General features: G+C 40.0%; 1 protein-coding gene across 1 annotated transcript; it reads right to left on the minus strand.

Moving 5' to 3' along the window:
• Positions 1-11,711: 11,711 nt before the first annotated feature.
• Positions 11,712-12,170, minus strand: LOC107151934 (protein LDOC1-like). The gene has a single exon (XM_015497360.1). The coding sequence runs from the start codon at positions 12,168-12,170 to the stop codon at positions 11,712-11,714; it is 459 nt and encodes a 152-aa protein (XP_015352846.1).
• Positions 12,171-13,624: the final 1,454 nt, after the last annotated feature.

Below are 13,624 nucleotides of genomic sequence, written 5' to 3' on the forward strand. Positions count from 1 at the left end.
AAATGAAATTAAACTGTATAACACAAGTCAAACTATGCCATTCTCATTTCAGAAATGCCTCGTGATTCTGGTGCTGCCATCTTGTTCATCTCTGTAGACCCACTTCATATCCTTCTCCCCTGTTTTGTCTCCAAAAGCCCAAATGATATGGATGGTATCAGCCAACTCTCTTGCCCTCTGGCTACAAGTTTCATTTCTACACAGCCCTGGAAGAGGAGAGTGAGCTCGGATGTTTATTTCCTGGCTTCGGCCTTGCATCATCGACATTTCATCTATATTTCCCAACTGAAGGCCCCATTCCTGTCTAGAACCTTTCCCACACACCTGGTTTGAATGTGTCACATACTGTATGCCTCTTTACATCCTTGTTTTTGTTTTTCCTTTTTTCTTCCTGTCCATCTAAATTGCTCTTCCTTCTCTCAACTGACATCTTTTTCACGAAATCCTGCATTATCCTTTTATTGGGTTTATGATTCAGAAAGATAGTGTGGAGTTTTGAGATGGAAGCCATCAAGAGCCTGAATGTTCTTGGGACTGTGGAAGACTGCCCTGCAGATCACCCCTTTGAGACTTGGCATGAATGAAATGTGACAGCTGGTACAATCCATGAATGTGGGGATTTATCTGCTTTAACTGCTAGCATTTCCTTAATTTGTTGAATAAATATGTTTAGAAAAATCAAGGTGCATTCCTCACTGATCATTCAATGAGTTTCCAAGTGGATCACCATTATTGTGAGTCTAAAGCACTCAGGTAAGAGCTGTGGTCACAAGGAGTCTACGGAAGTTCGCAGAGAATACTTTCTACAGGGGTAGTTCACTGGGTTGGCAAAGGAAACCCAGCAGTCATAGTGTTTCTGGACTTGCCCAAGTACATTTGATAAAGTTTTTTCATGATATTCTTTTGTTTAAGAGGAAAAATTATGCACAAGAAAAGCTTGGGTATGTATGATATTAAGTGAATTATTCACAGATTGAATGAACCCTATTTGTGCTATAGTTGGAGAATCCAGGAAATAAGCCAACCAGCTGACAAATGCCGCACATCATTTGTGTGGTGACTGTTGGTGTCATCAAGAGACAGCTCAGAAAACAAGTAAAATGATCCTAGAGATCTGTGTTTGTGTTTGTGTAATGAATGAAAGAATCTGGAATGATCCTATGAATCTGCACTGTGCATGGATATGCCGCACCCCCTTTTGCCTGTCCCTCTCCTCCTGCAAGGTACAGAACTGAAGTGATTACCTTTGAGAAATGATCATTCTAGTCAAGAAGAAAAGGCCATTTTTGTTTTCTATTTCTCATCAAGCAAAAACCTTGTCAGTCAGTTTTCATGACTTACTATTATTATTATTATTATTGCTGTTGACAAAAAAAGTAAGTTAGATCAAGTCTTTTCACTCTCCAGAAAAGAGCTGTAAGAGAATTAAATGAGGAGGGATACTGAGGAAGCGTTTTCTGTTGTTGTTGAGCTGGCACTGGAGTTAGGAAGGGATGGCAGAGGAGGAAACACCAGAAAAGAGATCCGTATTATCAGCAGGAGCAGGGGTTGGGTGGTGCTGCTAGTAAAATTTTGTAAGAGAGGGGTGGTCTGGGCACACAGATCCAGATTTAATAATTACTGGGTACATTGGGCTTTGGGCAGAACATGGACATGGAAAAATTAGACTGCTGGTTTTCGATCCTTCATTTGTCTAAAATAGATCAATGTAGAACCTTCTGGTTGAATGGCTTTCCTAAAGCACCTCTGGGAAACCCTAGGGATATTTGGACATAGTTTAAAAACCACTGTGATAAGTAAGCCAAAGTGAATGTAGGGCAAGCTCAAACAAACAGATGGTAATTCCTGGGCTGTATCATTACTGAACAGGGTTCTCTCCAGGCTCTCCTAGTACAGCAGGGCTAATCCAAAAGACATTGGTGGGCACCAGTTCTTTATCTTGTTTCAAAGGACAGTGCTCCTTGTCTTATTATTATCCATATCCCCTTACTCCTCTCCCTACCACTGGTCTCTGTTCCTTCTGATACATGCTGAGTATAGAAAACAGTCTAATTTTTTTTTTCCTGAAGTGTTTTTGTAATACCATTCTCTTGCTCAAGAATCCACATAAGTACCCTGTTACCACCATGTGTTGAAACTTCCCCTTCCCATGACCCTGTCCTCAGGCAATCTCTATTTCAACCCATGATGACCTTTATCCAGGCTGTTTCTTCCCCAGATTACTCTCTGTAGACCCACATGCCCTCTTCTTCCCCTGCTGAACCCTGCTGCTTACATTTACATGTCATCTCCTTTGGAAAGTCTGGGCACAAGGGTGCATGCTCTAGTGAAAGCAATGTGATGAGAGTGGTTTTAGGGCTATTTTATTATATGTATATCTCATTACACTAATAAATAAATAAATATATGTCCACACCCTATTTACTCTTAGATTTCCAAATCCTGGCAGTATAATATTTGTTAAGTGAATGAATTAATTTAACAAATATTTGTCAAATGAGCAAATAAATGAAGGAACACACAGTACAATGATTGCTAGGTAGTGCCCTTTTGCAACTGTATGGCCCTTCTTTTTAATTTATTTATTAATTTTAAATTTATGTAAATTTTTTATTTGCATATGACAGCAGGATGCATTACAATTCTCATTACATATATAGAGCACAATTTTCATATCTCTGGTTGTATACATAGTATATTCACACCAATTTGTGTCTTCATACATGTACTTTGGATAGTAATGATCATCACATTCCACCATCATTAATTACCCCATGCCCCCTCCCTTCCCCTCCAACCCCTCTGCCCTATCTAGAGTTTGTCTATTCCTCCCATGCACCTGCTCCCTATCCCACTATGAATCAGCTTCCTTATATCAACAAAATGTTTTGACATTTGTTTTTTTGGGATTGGCTTATTTCACTTAGCATTATCTTCTCTAACTCCATCCATTTACCTACAAATGCCATGATTTTATTCTCTTTTATTGCTGAGTAATATTCCATTGTGTATATATGCCACATTTTTTAAATCCATTAATCTCTTGAAGGGCATCCAGATTGGTTCCACAGTTTAGCTATTGTGAATTGTGGAATACAACCAGAGACCCTGGGTCTAATAGAAGAAAAAGTAGGCTCTAATCTGCATCATGTGGGATTAGGCCCCAACTTCCTGGAATTAAAATCAAGAATCAATAAATGGGATGGACTCAAACTAAAAAGCTTCTTCTCAGCAAAAGGAACAATCTGGGAGGTGAACAGAGAGCCTACATCCTGGGAGCAAATCTTTACCCCTCACATATCATATAGAGCAATAATCTCTAGGGTATATAAAGAACTCAAAAAGCTAAACACCAAAAAAACAAATAACCCAATCAATACATGGGCCAAGGACCTGAAGAGACACTTCTCAGAAGATGATATACAATCAGTCAACAAATACATGAAAAAATGTTCATCATCACTAGCAATTAGAGAAATACAAATTAAAACCACTCTAAGATTTCATCTCACTCCAGTCAGAATGGCAGCTATCATGCATACAAACAACAATAAGTGTTGGCAAGGATGTGTGAAAAAAAAGGTACACTCATACACTGCTGGTGGAACTGCAAATTGGTGCAGCCAAAATAGAAAGCAGTATGGAGATTTCTTGGAAAATTGGGAATGGAACCACCATTTGACCCAGCTATCCCTCTTCTTAGTCTATACCCAAAGGATTAAAAACAGCATACTACAGGGACACAGCCACATCAATGTTTATAGCAGCACAATTCACAATAGTATGGTTCTTCTTGACCTGCTATCAGGTGGCCTTTCAGGTATAATTCCCATGGTTTGGGGTTACGTGTGAAAGTTCCCTTTATCTACTCCTGAATGGGACAGCATGATGGGCGTTATGATCCTTTTAGACATGAGACATTCTAGGTGGAAGGGGGAGGCTGTTGCGCATGTTTGGAGAACAAAGAAGAGATTCAGGGGACAATCTCTGAGGAAGTTCTTGATGTTGGTGGGACAAACATAGGAGGAGCTGGAAAAATTCTGTTCTTCTTGTCAAAGGTATATATCCAGATTATAGCCACCATTATGATTAGCCTGTTATTCAGAACCTCCCTGTTTTACTATTGAAGAAATCAGGGTCCCAGAGAAGAATGAGGACTTGCCAAGACTCAAAAATAGTGACAGAATCAGGCTTGGAGCCTAGTTTTGGGAGAAACATTGTCTGCCACCTGTTCTGTCCTCTCCACTGCTTTCTGAAAGCCCTTCTTGGCTATGTGCTAACTCAGGGTCATGCATGCAGTGCTTCCTCCACAGTGCTACTACCCTGGCCTTTGATGCTGTGAAATCAAGAGGCCAAGGTCAGGGTACTTCCTTGAATTAGGTTTTCCACAGAGTAAAGCTGTGCCTGTGTGTGCAGGGGGTGGTGTGTGGGTGAGATAAAGGCCAGGACAAGCAAAACCTGGGAGAATTACAAGACAGAGATCTCCACACATGTTCTTTTTCTCCTGGGGCTTTGATGACAACCCCACCCTTTTCTTGAGATTTTTAAGTAGAAATATTTGCTTGGATGGGTTTTCATGTGCAAGTTCATATGAGGGCACATGAAAATAGCCAAGGTCTATGATACCACACTACATATAAGGAAAGACTCTGGCTCACTTACACAGCCTTCATCATGACATCTCTGATTTCACTGGTGGAATAGAGGGCTGCTGAGGTCTCCAAGTACCAGCCCCAGTGAGCTTGGAGTCAAGGGGTAACAGAGGGTTTCTGCAGGCATCTGTTGCTTTAAGGCCAAGACCCCAATTTACAGATGGATAAGTCAAAGTTTTCTTTTTTCCTACCTTCCTTCCTTCCTTCCTTTCTTCCTTTCCAAATGTGTAATAATAAATATAGATTCATCTGTAGAAATCTTGTTAACCTATTCCTTGCTTTGCACATTTAGAAAGCTCTGGTGAAGCTGGGTTCCTTATCATTGAGATGAACACTGTTCCTGGCCATGGTTGTTGGTAATGATGATTCCTCAAGAAACCCAGCTCTTTATCTGTTAAATGTCCATGAATCAGGAAGAGAAATGAGTCAAAGTTAAATGGCAATGACCCTAAACCCACATCCAACACACACAGGCAACTGTTCTCTCTCTCTCTCCTCATTTCTTTTGCCCATTCATTCATTAATTCAAGCACTTTTCTCTTAGAGATCAAGAGGCTCACAATCTAAGGGGACAGACAATTAAAAATTTGACCATTCTTGTAAAACTATATTAAGATGCTTATATCAAAAAGGTGTCAAGGGAATAAAGAAAAGGAGTAGCATGGTTCAGGGCAATTAAAGTATAATGGGGAGGCCCTTCAGAGAGGAGTCCCACCACCCCCAGCAGGTGAACATTTGAACTGGGCTGCAGAAATAACCACCCTCAGATGTTAGCTGAACTTTGCACTGGGCCAAGCCTCAGTTTCCTGAAATAATGTGTGTTAACCTCTGCTAACACCCTCTGTACAACAGACCCCTTCCCCCAAACTACCCACAGAGTGAGATCGCACCCAATCCCTTTCTTACAAAATTTCCAACCTCAATATCTGATTAACAAGTGACACATTTTTCAGGCCCTTTCAGTTAGGAGCTATAAATGTAGCTGCCATTTTGTAAAACCTCAGAACACTCTCTTAGGACTGTTTAAATCTGTGTCTTCCTGGCTTGCAATCCTAATAAACTCGAAATAAATGTAATTTTCTTTGTTCTCACCTGAGTTGATTTTACTCTCAGTCAACACAAGTGGCAAAAAAAAAAAAAAATCTGGTTCAGTCTGGTCCCAACAAGGAAGGAAATCTATTAGCTGACGTTACTGACCACTGTCAAGGAGGGTTTGCATCAGGCAAGATATTCCCAGCAGCTCAGCCTTCAGGATTCTATTCAGTTTTTCCACTTGTCTGTTAGCATATTGGCAGCATTCAAAAGCTAACCCCCACCCCCAAAAGTCCCCAAATGGCCATAACTCTCAGAGCTACATGTTTCCTTGTTCCAATTCAGAAAGGGAAAAAAAATTGTCTTTGCCCCAGAAATCCCAGGATATGCCCTAGGATCTCTGTCTGGCTCAGGTGTGGCACTGGACATTAGATCAACCACATGATGGGAAGATGGTCACATGCTCTACCTTGGAGCAGGGGTGAGAGTCGGCTGCACAGGAATCCCTAAATGGAAACTGGAGCTTGGATACAGGAGAAGGAGAGACACCAAGAAATGTCTATCTCAGGGAAAGGACTTTGACAGGGCTGCAACATGCCATGTAAAACATAACATAGGGGACTCCCTCAACCTAAGCAGGCCCAGGGTTTTCTACAAGAATGAACAGTGGATATGGAAGGAATTTGAACTGATCAACCACTGGCATACCCTTCTAGCAAATAGAGCTGGAAGCTACCCAAGGTTAGAAAATGATGAAGTCATGATTGGTGTCCAAAGACAGGAAGGCTGGGAGTAGTCTTTATGCCAGGACTCAAGAGGCTGTGTGTTTGGGAGTTCTTCTCTGTCTAATAAACTCACAGAGAAGTGAATGAAAATATTTAAATGCGTCAAGAGGACTGTTCTTAGGAAAGTTCTGGTTCCAAGACCTCTGTGATACTGAACTGTTTCACCAAGACAGGTCTAAGCTTGAGTCCATCCAGCCTGGGTTTGTGTATAAGCAGCACCATTCACTCATGATGGCCTTGGGCGATTCACCTAACCTCACAACTTGCCCTCTTCATATTGAAAACTCAAATAAGAGCACTTGCCTCATACTGTGATTGTGAAAATCAGAAATAATACCTCAAAGTGTCCAGTGTGAAACATGTCTTAAGCAACTATGATAATTTTACTTAAATGGAGCCTGTCTTTTGGGAATGATGCAAGGTCTGAAGGAATGTGCACTTTCTGGAACAGCCTGGCTTTAGATAACATCACAGCCACAGACACAAACATTTGAGAGGAATAATATTAGAGAGATGCTGACATGGCTGGAGTCTCTGCTCATTTCATACCATGTTCCCCCTGGATTAATTCCTAGAAGATAGTCCTCCTTTCTGGTAAGGACTTTATTCTAGAGAAGTAAAGCATGGCATATGAGCTGGGTTCAAGGTAGAAGGTCCATGCAGAGAGAAAAAGTGTTAAACCACACACTTTTCTGTTCCAGTCACCAGTGACAAGGTCCTAAAGGAGAACAAAAGTAAAAATGTTACTGTTGGTACCCCAGTTGGCAATTGTTAGATGGTCCAGAGGAGAGAGCAGGAGGGTGCCATGGTGCCTCTGGATGGGGTTGGAATTGAAATGGGTTGGATCCCAGAATGAATAGTATTTGTACCCCAGCCCAATCTGGGAGGAAGAAGAAAGGAGGGAGGCATCACATTGGGGGTATGAGTAAGTGGGAGGCCAGAGCCAACAGCTGCAGCAGCAGGCACAAGTTCCAAGGTTTTAAAGTATAGCCTCCACAGAGCTTTTGTCTCAGTGGAAGTGGCCATCGCCACAGGAAGCCCTAGCAGGAGGGAGCTGAGTGCAGGGGCCACATGGGAACTGAAAGGGCCATAGAGGTGAGCACACATGTGCCATCCCTGGGGATGTCCAGGAACAGCTGGGAGGAGTCCTCAGTGTTGACTAGGGGCAGAGCCAAACTGGCTAGTTATTCTAATTTTGCATCAGAGTGGTGTGCCCAAGGAAATCCAAGTTAACACAAACCTATCACTCCCCCTACAACATACACACTACACAATTGCTTTAGTGCCACTTTGAATTGCCAAGAGCTTATTACATGACATTGTGCTTCTAAGAAGCTATGATTGGAAGCCGGGGTTGTGGCTCAGTGGTAGAGTGCTTGCCTAGTGTGAATGAGGCACTAGGTTCGATCCTCAACACCACATAAAAATAGTAAAATAAAGGTATTGTGTCCATCTACAACTAAAAAACATTTTAAAAAAATAAGAAGAAGCCATGATTGGTTAATTACTACAATCAGTAACCCTCATTACTTTCTTTTTTCCCCCTTTTCTTTTTCTTTCTTTCTTTCTTTCTTTCTTTTTTTTTTTTTTGTTATTATTGTTTTGCTGGAGATTGAACCCAGAGGTGCTCTACCACTGAGCTATATCCCCAGACCTTTTTAAATTTTATTTTGTGACAGACTCTCACTAAGTTGCCCAGGCTGGCCTCAAATTTTTAATCCTGTCTCAGCCTCTGAAGTAGCTGAGATTATTTCCTTTTACTAATGCTAGGGATGTAACCCCTCCTTCCTTTTCTTTTTTTAAATGTCTCTTTTGCCTTGACCACTAGGGCAGTGAGTTAAGAGAGGTCCTCAGTTGAAGCAGCTCTCTTTGGTATATATAAATGTTATGGTGAAGCTACCTCTGGCACTTGTTGGGGGCTTTTTTTAAAAATTGTTTTTATTGAATAAGCATTAGAATGTTATGCACATTACAAGCAATTCACTGATTGCCAAGACAGAAATCTCCCCCTTTTATATAGATGAACAGATATAATCGATTACATACTTCTCAAATGATATAGCTAGTTTCTAAGAGGACTCATTAGCACCATTTGTCACAAAGTTCATTCTAAATTCACTTGGTAATTTTGATGACCATCTGTGTTTGTTAATTGTTCAAAGGAAAAATAGATTTCTCGTGTCTTTATGACAGGAGGTAGAGTTGCAATTTGGAGCCAGGTGTCCTTCAAAGTTAGGCTTCTATCTGTCCAAGAAACCAAGAGCCAGGGGTACTTTTCCTTGTTGAAATTTCAACAGGATGGATACCAGGTTCTTGAGGAAGCATTCCTGGGTTGTAAAACTGGCAAGAGGCTAATTTAGCTTTCAGAAGGATTTACATACATTTCAAACAAGCGCAGACTGTTTTTTTTTTTTTCAGAAGTTTTACACATACCTGTAATCCCAGCAACTCTGGAGACCAAAGTGGGAGGATCTTGAGTTCAAGGCCATCATAGGTTTAAAAGAAAAAAATTACTCTCAGTTGGGGGACATAGTTCACTGGTAGAGCATTTGTCTACTTGTAATGTCTAATGAGTTCAATTCTCAGAAGCACAGAAGAAAAAAAGAAGGCTTAAAAGGAAATGTGCCTGTGTGTGCACACCTGTTTGCTCATTGGTGGTAGGGCAAGGGTAGGGGAGATACATCTTTCTTTTTGCACTGGGGAGAATTAAGTAGTTTTCTTTCTTTTTTTAAAAAAAAAATATATATTTAGTTATATATGGATACAATATCTTTGTTTATTTATTTTTATGTGGTGCTGAGAATAGAACCCAGTGCCTCACATGTGTGAGGCAAGGGCTTTGCCACTGAGCCACAACCCCGGTCCTTAAGTATTTTCTTATTTCTAATTTATATTTATCCTTATGTGATTATCAGCATCACTTAGGAATTTTAGTTAGAGGTACAAATTCTCAGATACCAGTTGAGCAACTGGGGTTTTAGATAAGTTCCCACATGAAGCTAATGTTGCCTAAATATTGAGAATTACTGGAAAGGACTGTTAGTAGCAGGCCATGTGAAAAGAAAAGATAAAGGATTTGGTATTTTGCCAAAGTGTATACTGTACAAACCAGTCTCAATTTTGGTGTTTTAAAATTATATATTATTTCTTGGTAAAGCAACATTATTTGCAACTCTCTAGCTTCTTGTTTCATTTGTACAAAATTATCCTATTCAAATAATAAAGTTTGTGCAAAATGGAAAAAAAAGGATTTAATTTTACTTGAATTAATGGTTATCTCTAGTTTGTGTAAGTAGTCATCTGCTCTGCCAGCATGTTACCTTCAATTAATTGTCAAGAAATTAAGGTATCTATAATAAAAAAGTTATGAGCCTGTTTAGCCAACAGTCAAATCTCAATGACTGGCACAGGAAGGGAATAAAAGCAATTTTTTTTAAATAAATGTGCTTGTTTAGCTTTAAAGTTAATTCTCTAATTTAATCTATTAAGAATTGCTTGATCATTACTTGATTAATAAACCAAGAAAAGCTAGAAAAGTCAAAGTCCAGAAAATTGTGCAGTTTTCTTAGATGGACTTCAGTTCACCTGGTTCTCTTATGGGGACCAAATCTTCTATCAGTTTCCCAATTTTGAATGTAAACTGGAAATCCCTGAAGATATGCTTAAAGACAAATTGCAGTGGAAACTGCAAGAATCAGGGCAGGGAGAGAAGAGAGTACTTTGGTGCATGAGTTCATGTGAGTAGTTGGGGAGCGAGTCCTGTTCCCTGTTGGCAGGGGCCAGAGCCTGCCACAACCTCACAGAAGGCAGCTTTGGAGACCCAGTTGAATTTTTAGGCATGGGGCCAAAAAGTTTGAGAAAAGTCTTAATAACTCAAATTTGGTAAATTCTTGAAAGCAGCCCTAAATAATGTTCATGGATTTGTCATTTTATGATCCACACAGTCTTATGGAAATGTCTTCTTGAATTCCTCATTAGGAATCTTCTTATTACATTGAGCCTACCTTCTTCATCCACAGTCTATCCATCGAGGGCCATTTTGCAAGATTTGGTTAAAGACAAGATACAGTATAATTAATGCTATGGATTTTCCTCCCTAAAGGCTTTCAAGAAACCTTTTGCTTAAGAAGAGTAAACAAATCCCCCCCTTTTTTTTACCTTCTTTGGCTTAATTAAAGGGAATCACAAAATTTCAAACCAAACTTTAAAGATCAAGTAATGTCTTTAATGAAGAGAAACTACAGCTCCAAATGTAAAATGATTTTTACTCAAAAAGAGGGAGCTAATACTCTTCCATATAGCATAAGGGAATAAAATCAAGTGGACATAACTCAAAGACTCCACCATACCTATTATTATTAACATTATTTTGCTAGGAATTACACACAGCTTCTACAGAAATACAACAAAACTGCCCAAGATTGGTTTTCTTTCTAGCTTTCTAAGTTGTGTGCATTAAAAAAAAAAAGTGAACACAAAATAGTCATAAAACAAGAATCAAATATGTAAAAGAAGCATTAACAAGACATTAGCCTATGCATGGGAGTTCTTTTTTTCCCTCAGAACATAATGATGTTCCTGAAGACACAAATCTTGTTTAATCATTTTTGTTTCTTCTGTAAAACCAAGTACTGTCTTAGGCCTTACACATTCCTTAAGATTATGTGTGAGTGTGTGCATGATATATATATATATATATATATATATATATATATATGGCGGGGGACAGAGGGATATGTTTTTAAGTAAATACTAGTCCAGTGCCTGGATTTCTTGGACCAAAAGGCACCATCTGCAAGGCTTCTGTGAAATAAAATGTGTAAAAACTATATAGTTCCAGACATACATGTTAAAATTCGGTCACCAGGCACACTAACCCTTAGAAGTTGCCTCTTTGGCCTCAGCTATCCCAATCAGTGTGTGGACCCTTCTTGGCTGTTTTTCAAAGCGGTCAGAAGCAGTCTTCAGAGAGGACGACTTGAGTCTGGAATGTCTGTTCAAATTCTTACAGATCAAATAAGGTCTTTAGAATGAACAGCAAACTTGGGTTGTAGCTGGGTTGCGGGAAGTGCAAAGGCATTGGGGCTGGCCAGAACAGATGGCGCCCAAGTTTCAGGCAAGGCCAGGAGCCCAGAGCTACTTGTCAGACAAAGCCAAGCAGGCCCAGGTTCGTGGTGCAAGCAAGGCTAGTCCCAGGCCGCAGCTGTCCCTCCAACTCGGGGAGTCCCGGCAGGACCATTTCCTACCCATTGCGACCAAAGGCCCGCTTCAGCGCGTCCACGGAGCGCTCATACTGACCCAGGATGGGGCTCTCCCTCTCGATGTAGGGGACCACCCACTCCTCCGCGGGCCCAGAGAGGCAGCTGATTACAAATGCCACCTTTAGGGTGTCATTCGAAAATCTGGTCTCGAAGAAGTTCACGTAAGATGCTGCTTGGATCAAAAAGTCGGGAAGCCGAGCGGGGTCGCCGTTAAAAACCACCAGGTAGGTGGGCAGACGCACCTGGGCCAGCAGGTTGGCTTTCTCGCACAGCAGGCGCCACACCTGGTCCATGAGCTCGTTGTTTTCCCTGCGCAGAGCATGGTTCTGGGTCAGCACATCCTGCATCATGACTGCCAAAGCGTCCATCCCAGGACAGCCTCCGTAGGCCTCACTCCCTGCCGGGCTCCTGGGCTTTTTGAATATCATTGCTGTTTTCATGATTACTCTATTTTGATGTGTCTTTCTGGCAAATTATCTGACATACTTGTTGGAAGAAGTTGGAATTTCCTTAGTAAATGCACTAATTGCTAAGAGAATCTGTAAAAATTTAATCTTTTTCAGAACAAAGAACTCTTTCTTTTAGACTTCATATCAGTTTTCTCTTAGGCACTTGGAATTGAGAATAATGCTGCCTTTTTTTCAACGTATTTTTGTCTGAGACAATTCTTTGTTCTGTCAAATAGATTTATTTTCTTATCACACAGAAATGTGGGCAAAAGAAAATGATCTCATTACATATGATTCTGGACACAATACCCAGGGCTTCAAACTGTAATAAAATTTGATTTTACAAATGACTTAGGAAACCGTCTTGTTTTTGAACACCTGTTCAAAGAAACCCTGTTTGAAAGTATCCATGTTTGTAAATTCAGGGAATACAGACATGCTCTTATCCTCAGTACCTTCTGTTACTATTGAATATGGAAGGCCTAGTGTTCTGGTTCTTATCCTCTCTTTTATTAAAAAGAAATAAAGAAAAAAATGTATATTGAACAAAACATTTATTTACTGGAGTGAATACGTTTCTACAGCTCTATTTACAAGAACAGGCACAAATCAGGGTACAACTCAAAGAGATTTCACCAAGTGACCACACCCATGGATCCATGACCCAAATCAAGAAGCAAAGAGTTCTCAGCACCCCCGTTGCTACCCTCTTGCCCCTGCCCCAAGTCCTATATCCCCCTAGAAGGCAAGCTTAACACTGCTTTCTAACACCAGTATTATTCTGTCTCTTTTTAGTCTATATAAAAGTAAGCATTTTCTATTTATGTTTTTGTGTACTTTCCATGAGATTAGCCTCATTGCCACATATAGCAATTATTCATTCATTGTCATTGCTCTATCTTAGTATTTCATTATATAAATATGCCACAAGTCATGTATCCATTGTAGCTGTTGATTTCCACTTCTGTTGTTTCCAGTCTTTCATTTTTATATATAATGCTCCAATGAATATTCTTGTATATGCCTTGTACTGAACATACACATACCTATCTTTTGTGGATATACAAACTTTGTTGTTAATTGATTAGTGGGGATATGTCCTGAAAGAAAAAGCATCATTCAGCAACTTCATTATAGTGTGAACATTAGTGTGTACTTATACAGACCTAGATGGTACCAGTCAACCCTGAGGCCTTTTACAGCAGTTAAGATTCAGGTTAAACATAAGGTGTGTGAGGCTGCAGCTGGAATAACCTGACACACCATTTTGCAGTAAACTTGTTTTATAACTAAAAGGATTAAGTTCTAACATAATGATAAAAAGTATGGTATAGTAAGTACATAAACCAGTAATATACTTGCTTATTATCATTATCAAATATGTACTTTATATAATTGTATATGACTGGGAGCACATCAGGTTTGTTTATATCAGCATCACTACA

The sequence above is a fragment of the Marmota marmota genome, unplaced genomic scaffold (assembly GCF_001458135.2).
Source record: "Marmota marmota marmota unplaced genomic scaffold, marMar, whole genome shotgun sequence".
Lineage (NCBI taxonomy): Eukaryota > Metazoa > Chordata > Mammalia > Rodentia > Sciuridae > Marmota > Marmota marmota.

Bases quoted from the DNA above. Each gene is read 5' to 3' on its own strand.
- LOC107151934 (XM_015497360.1), bottom strand. From the start codon at position 12,170: ATGAAAACAGCAATGATATTCAAAAAGCCCAGGAGCCCGGCAGGGAGT.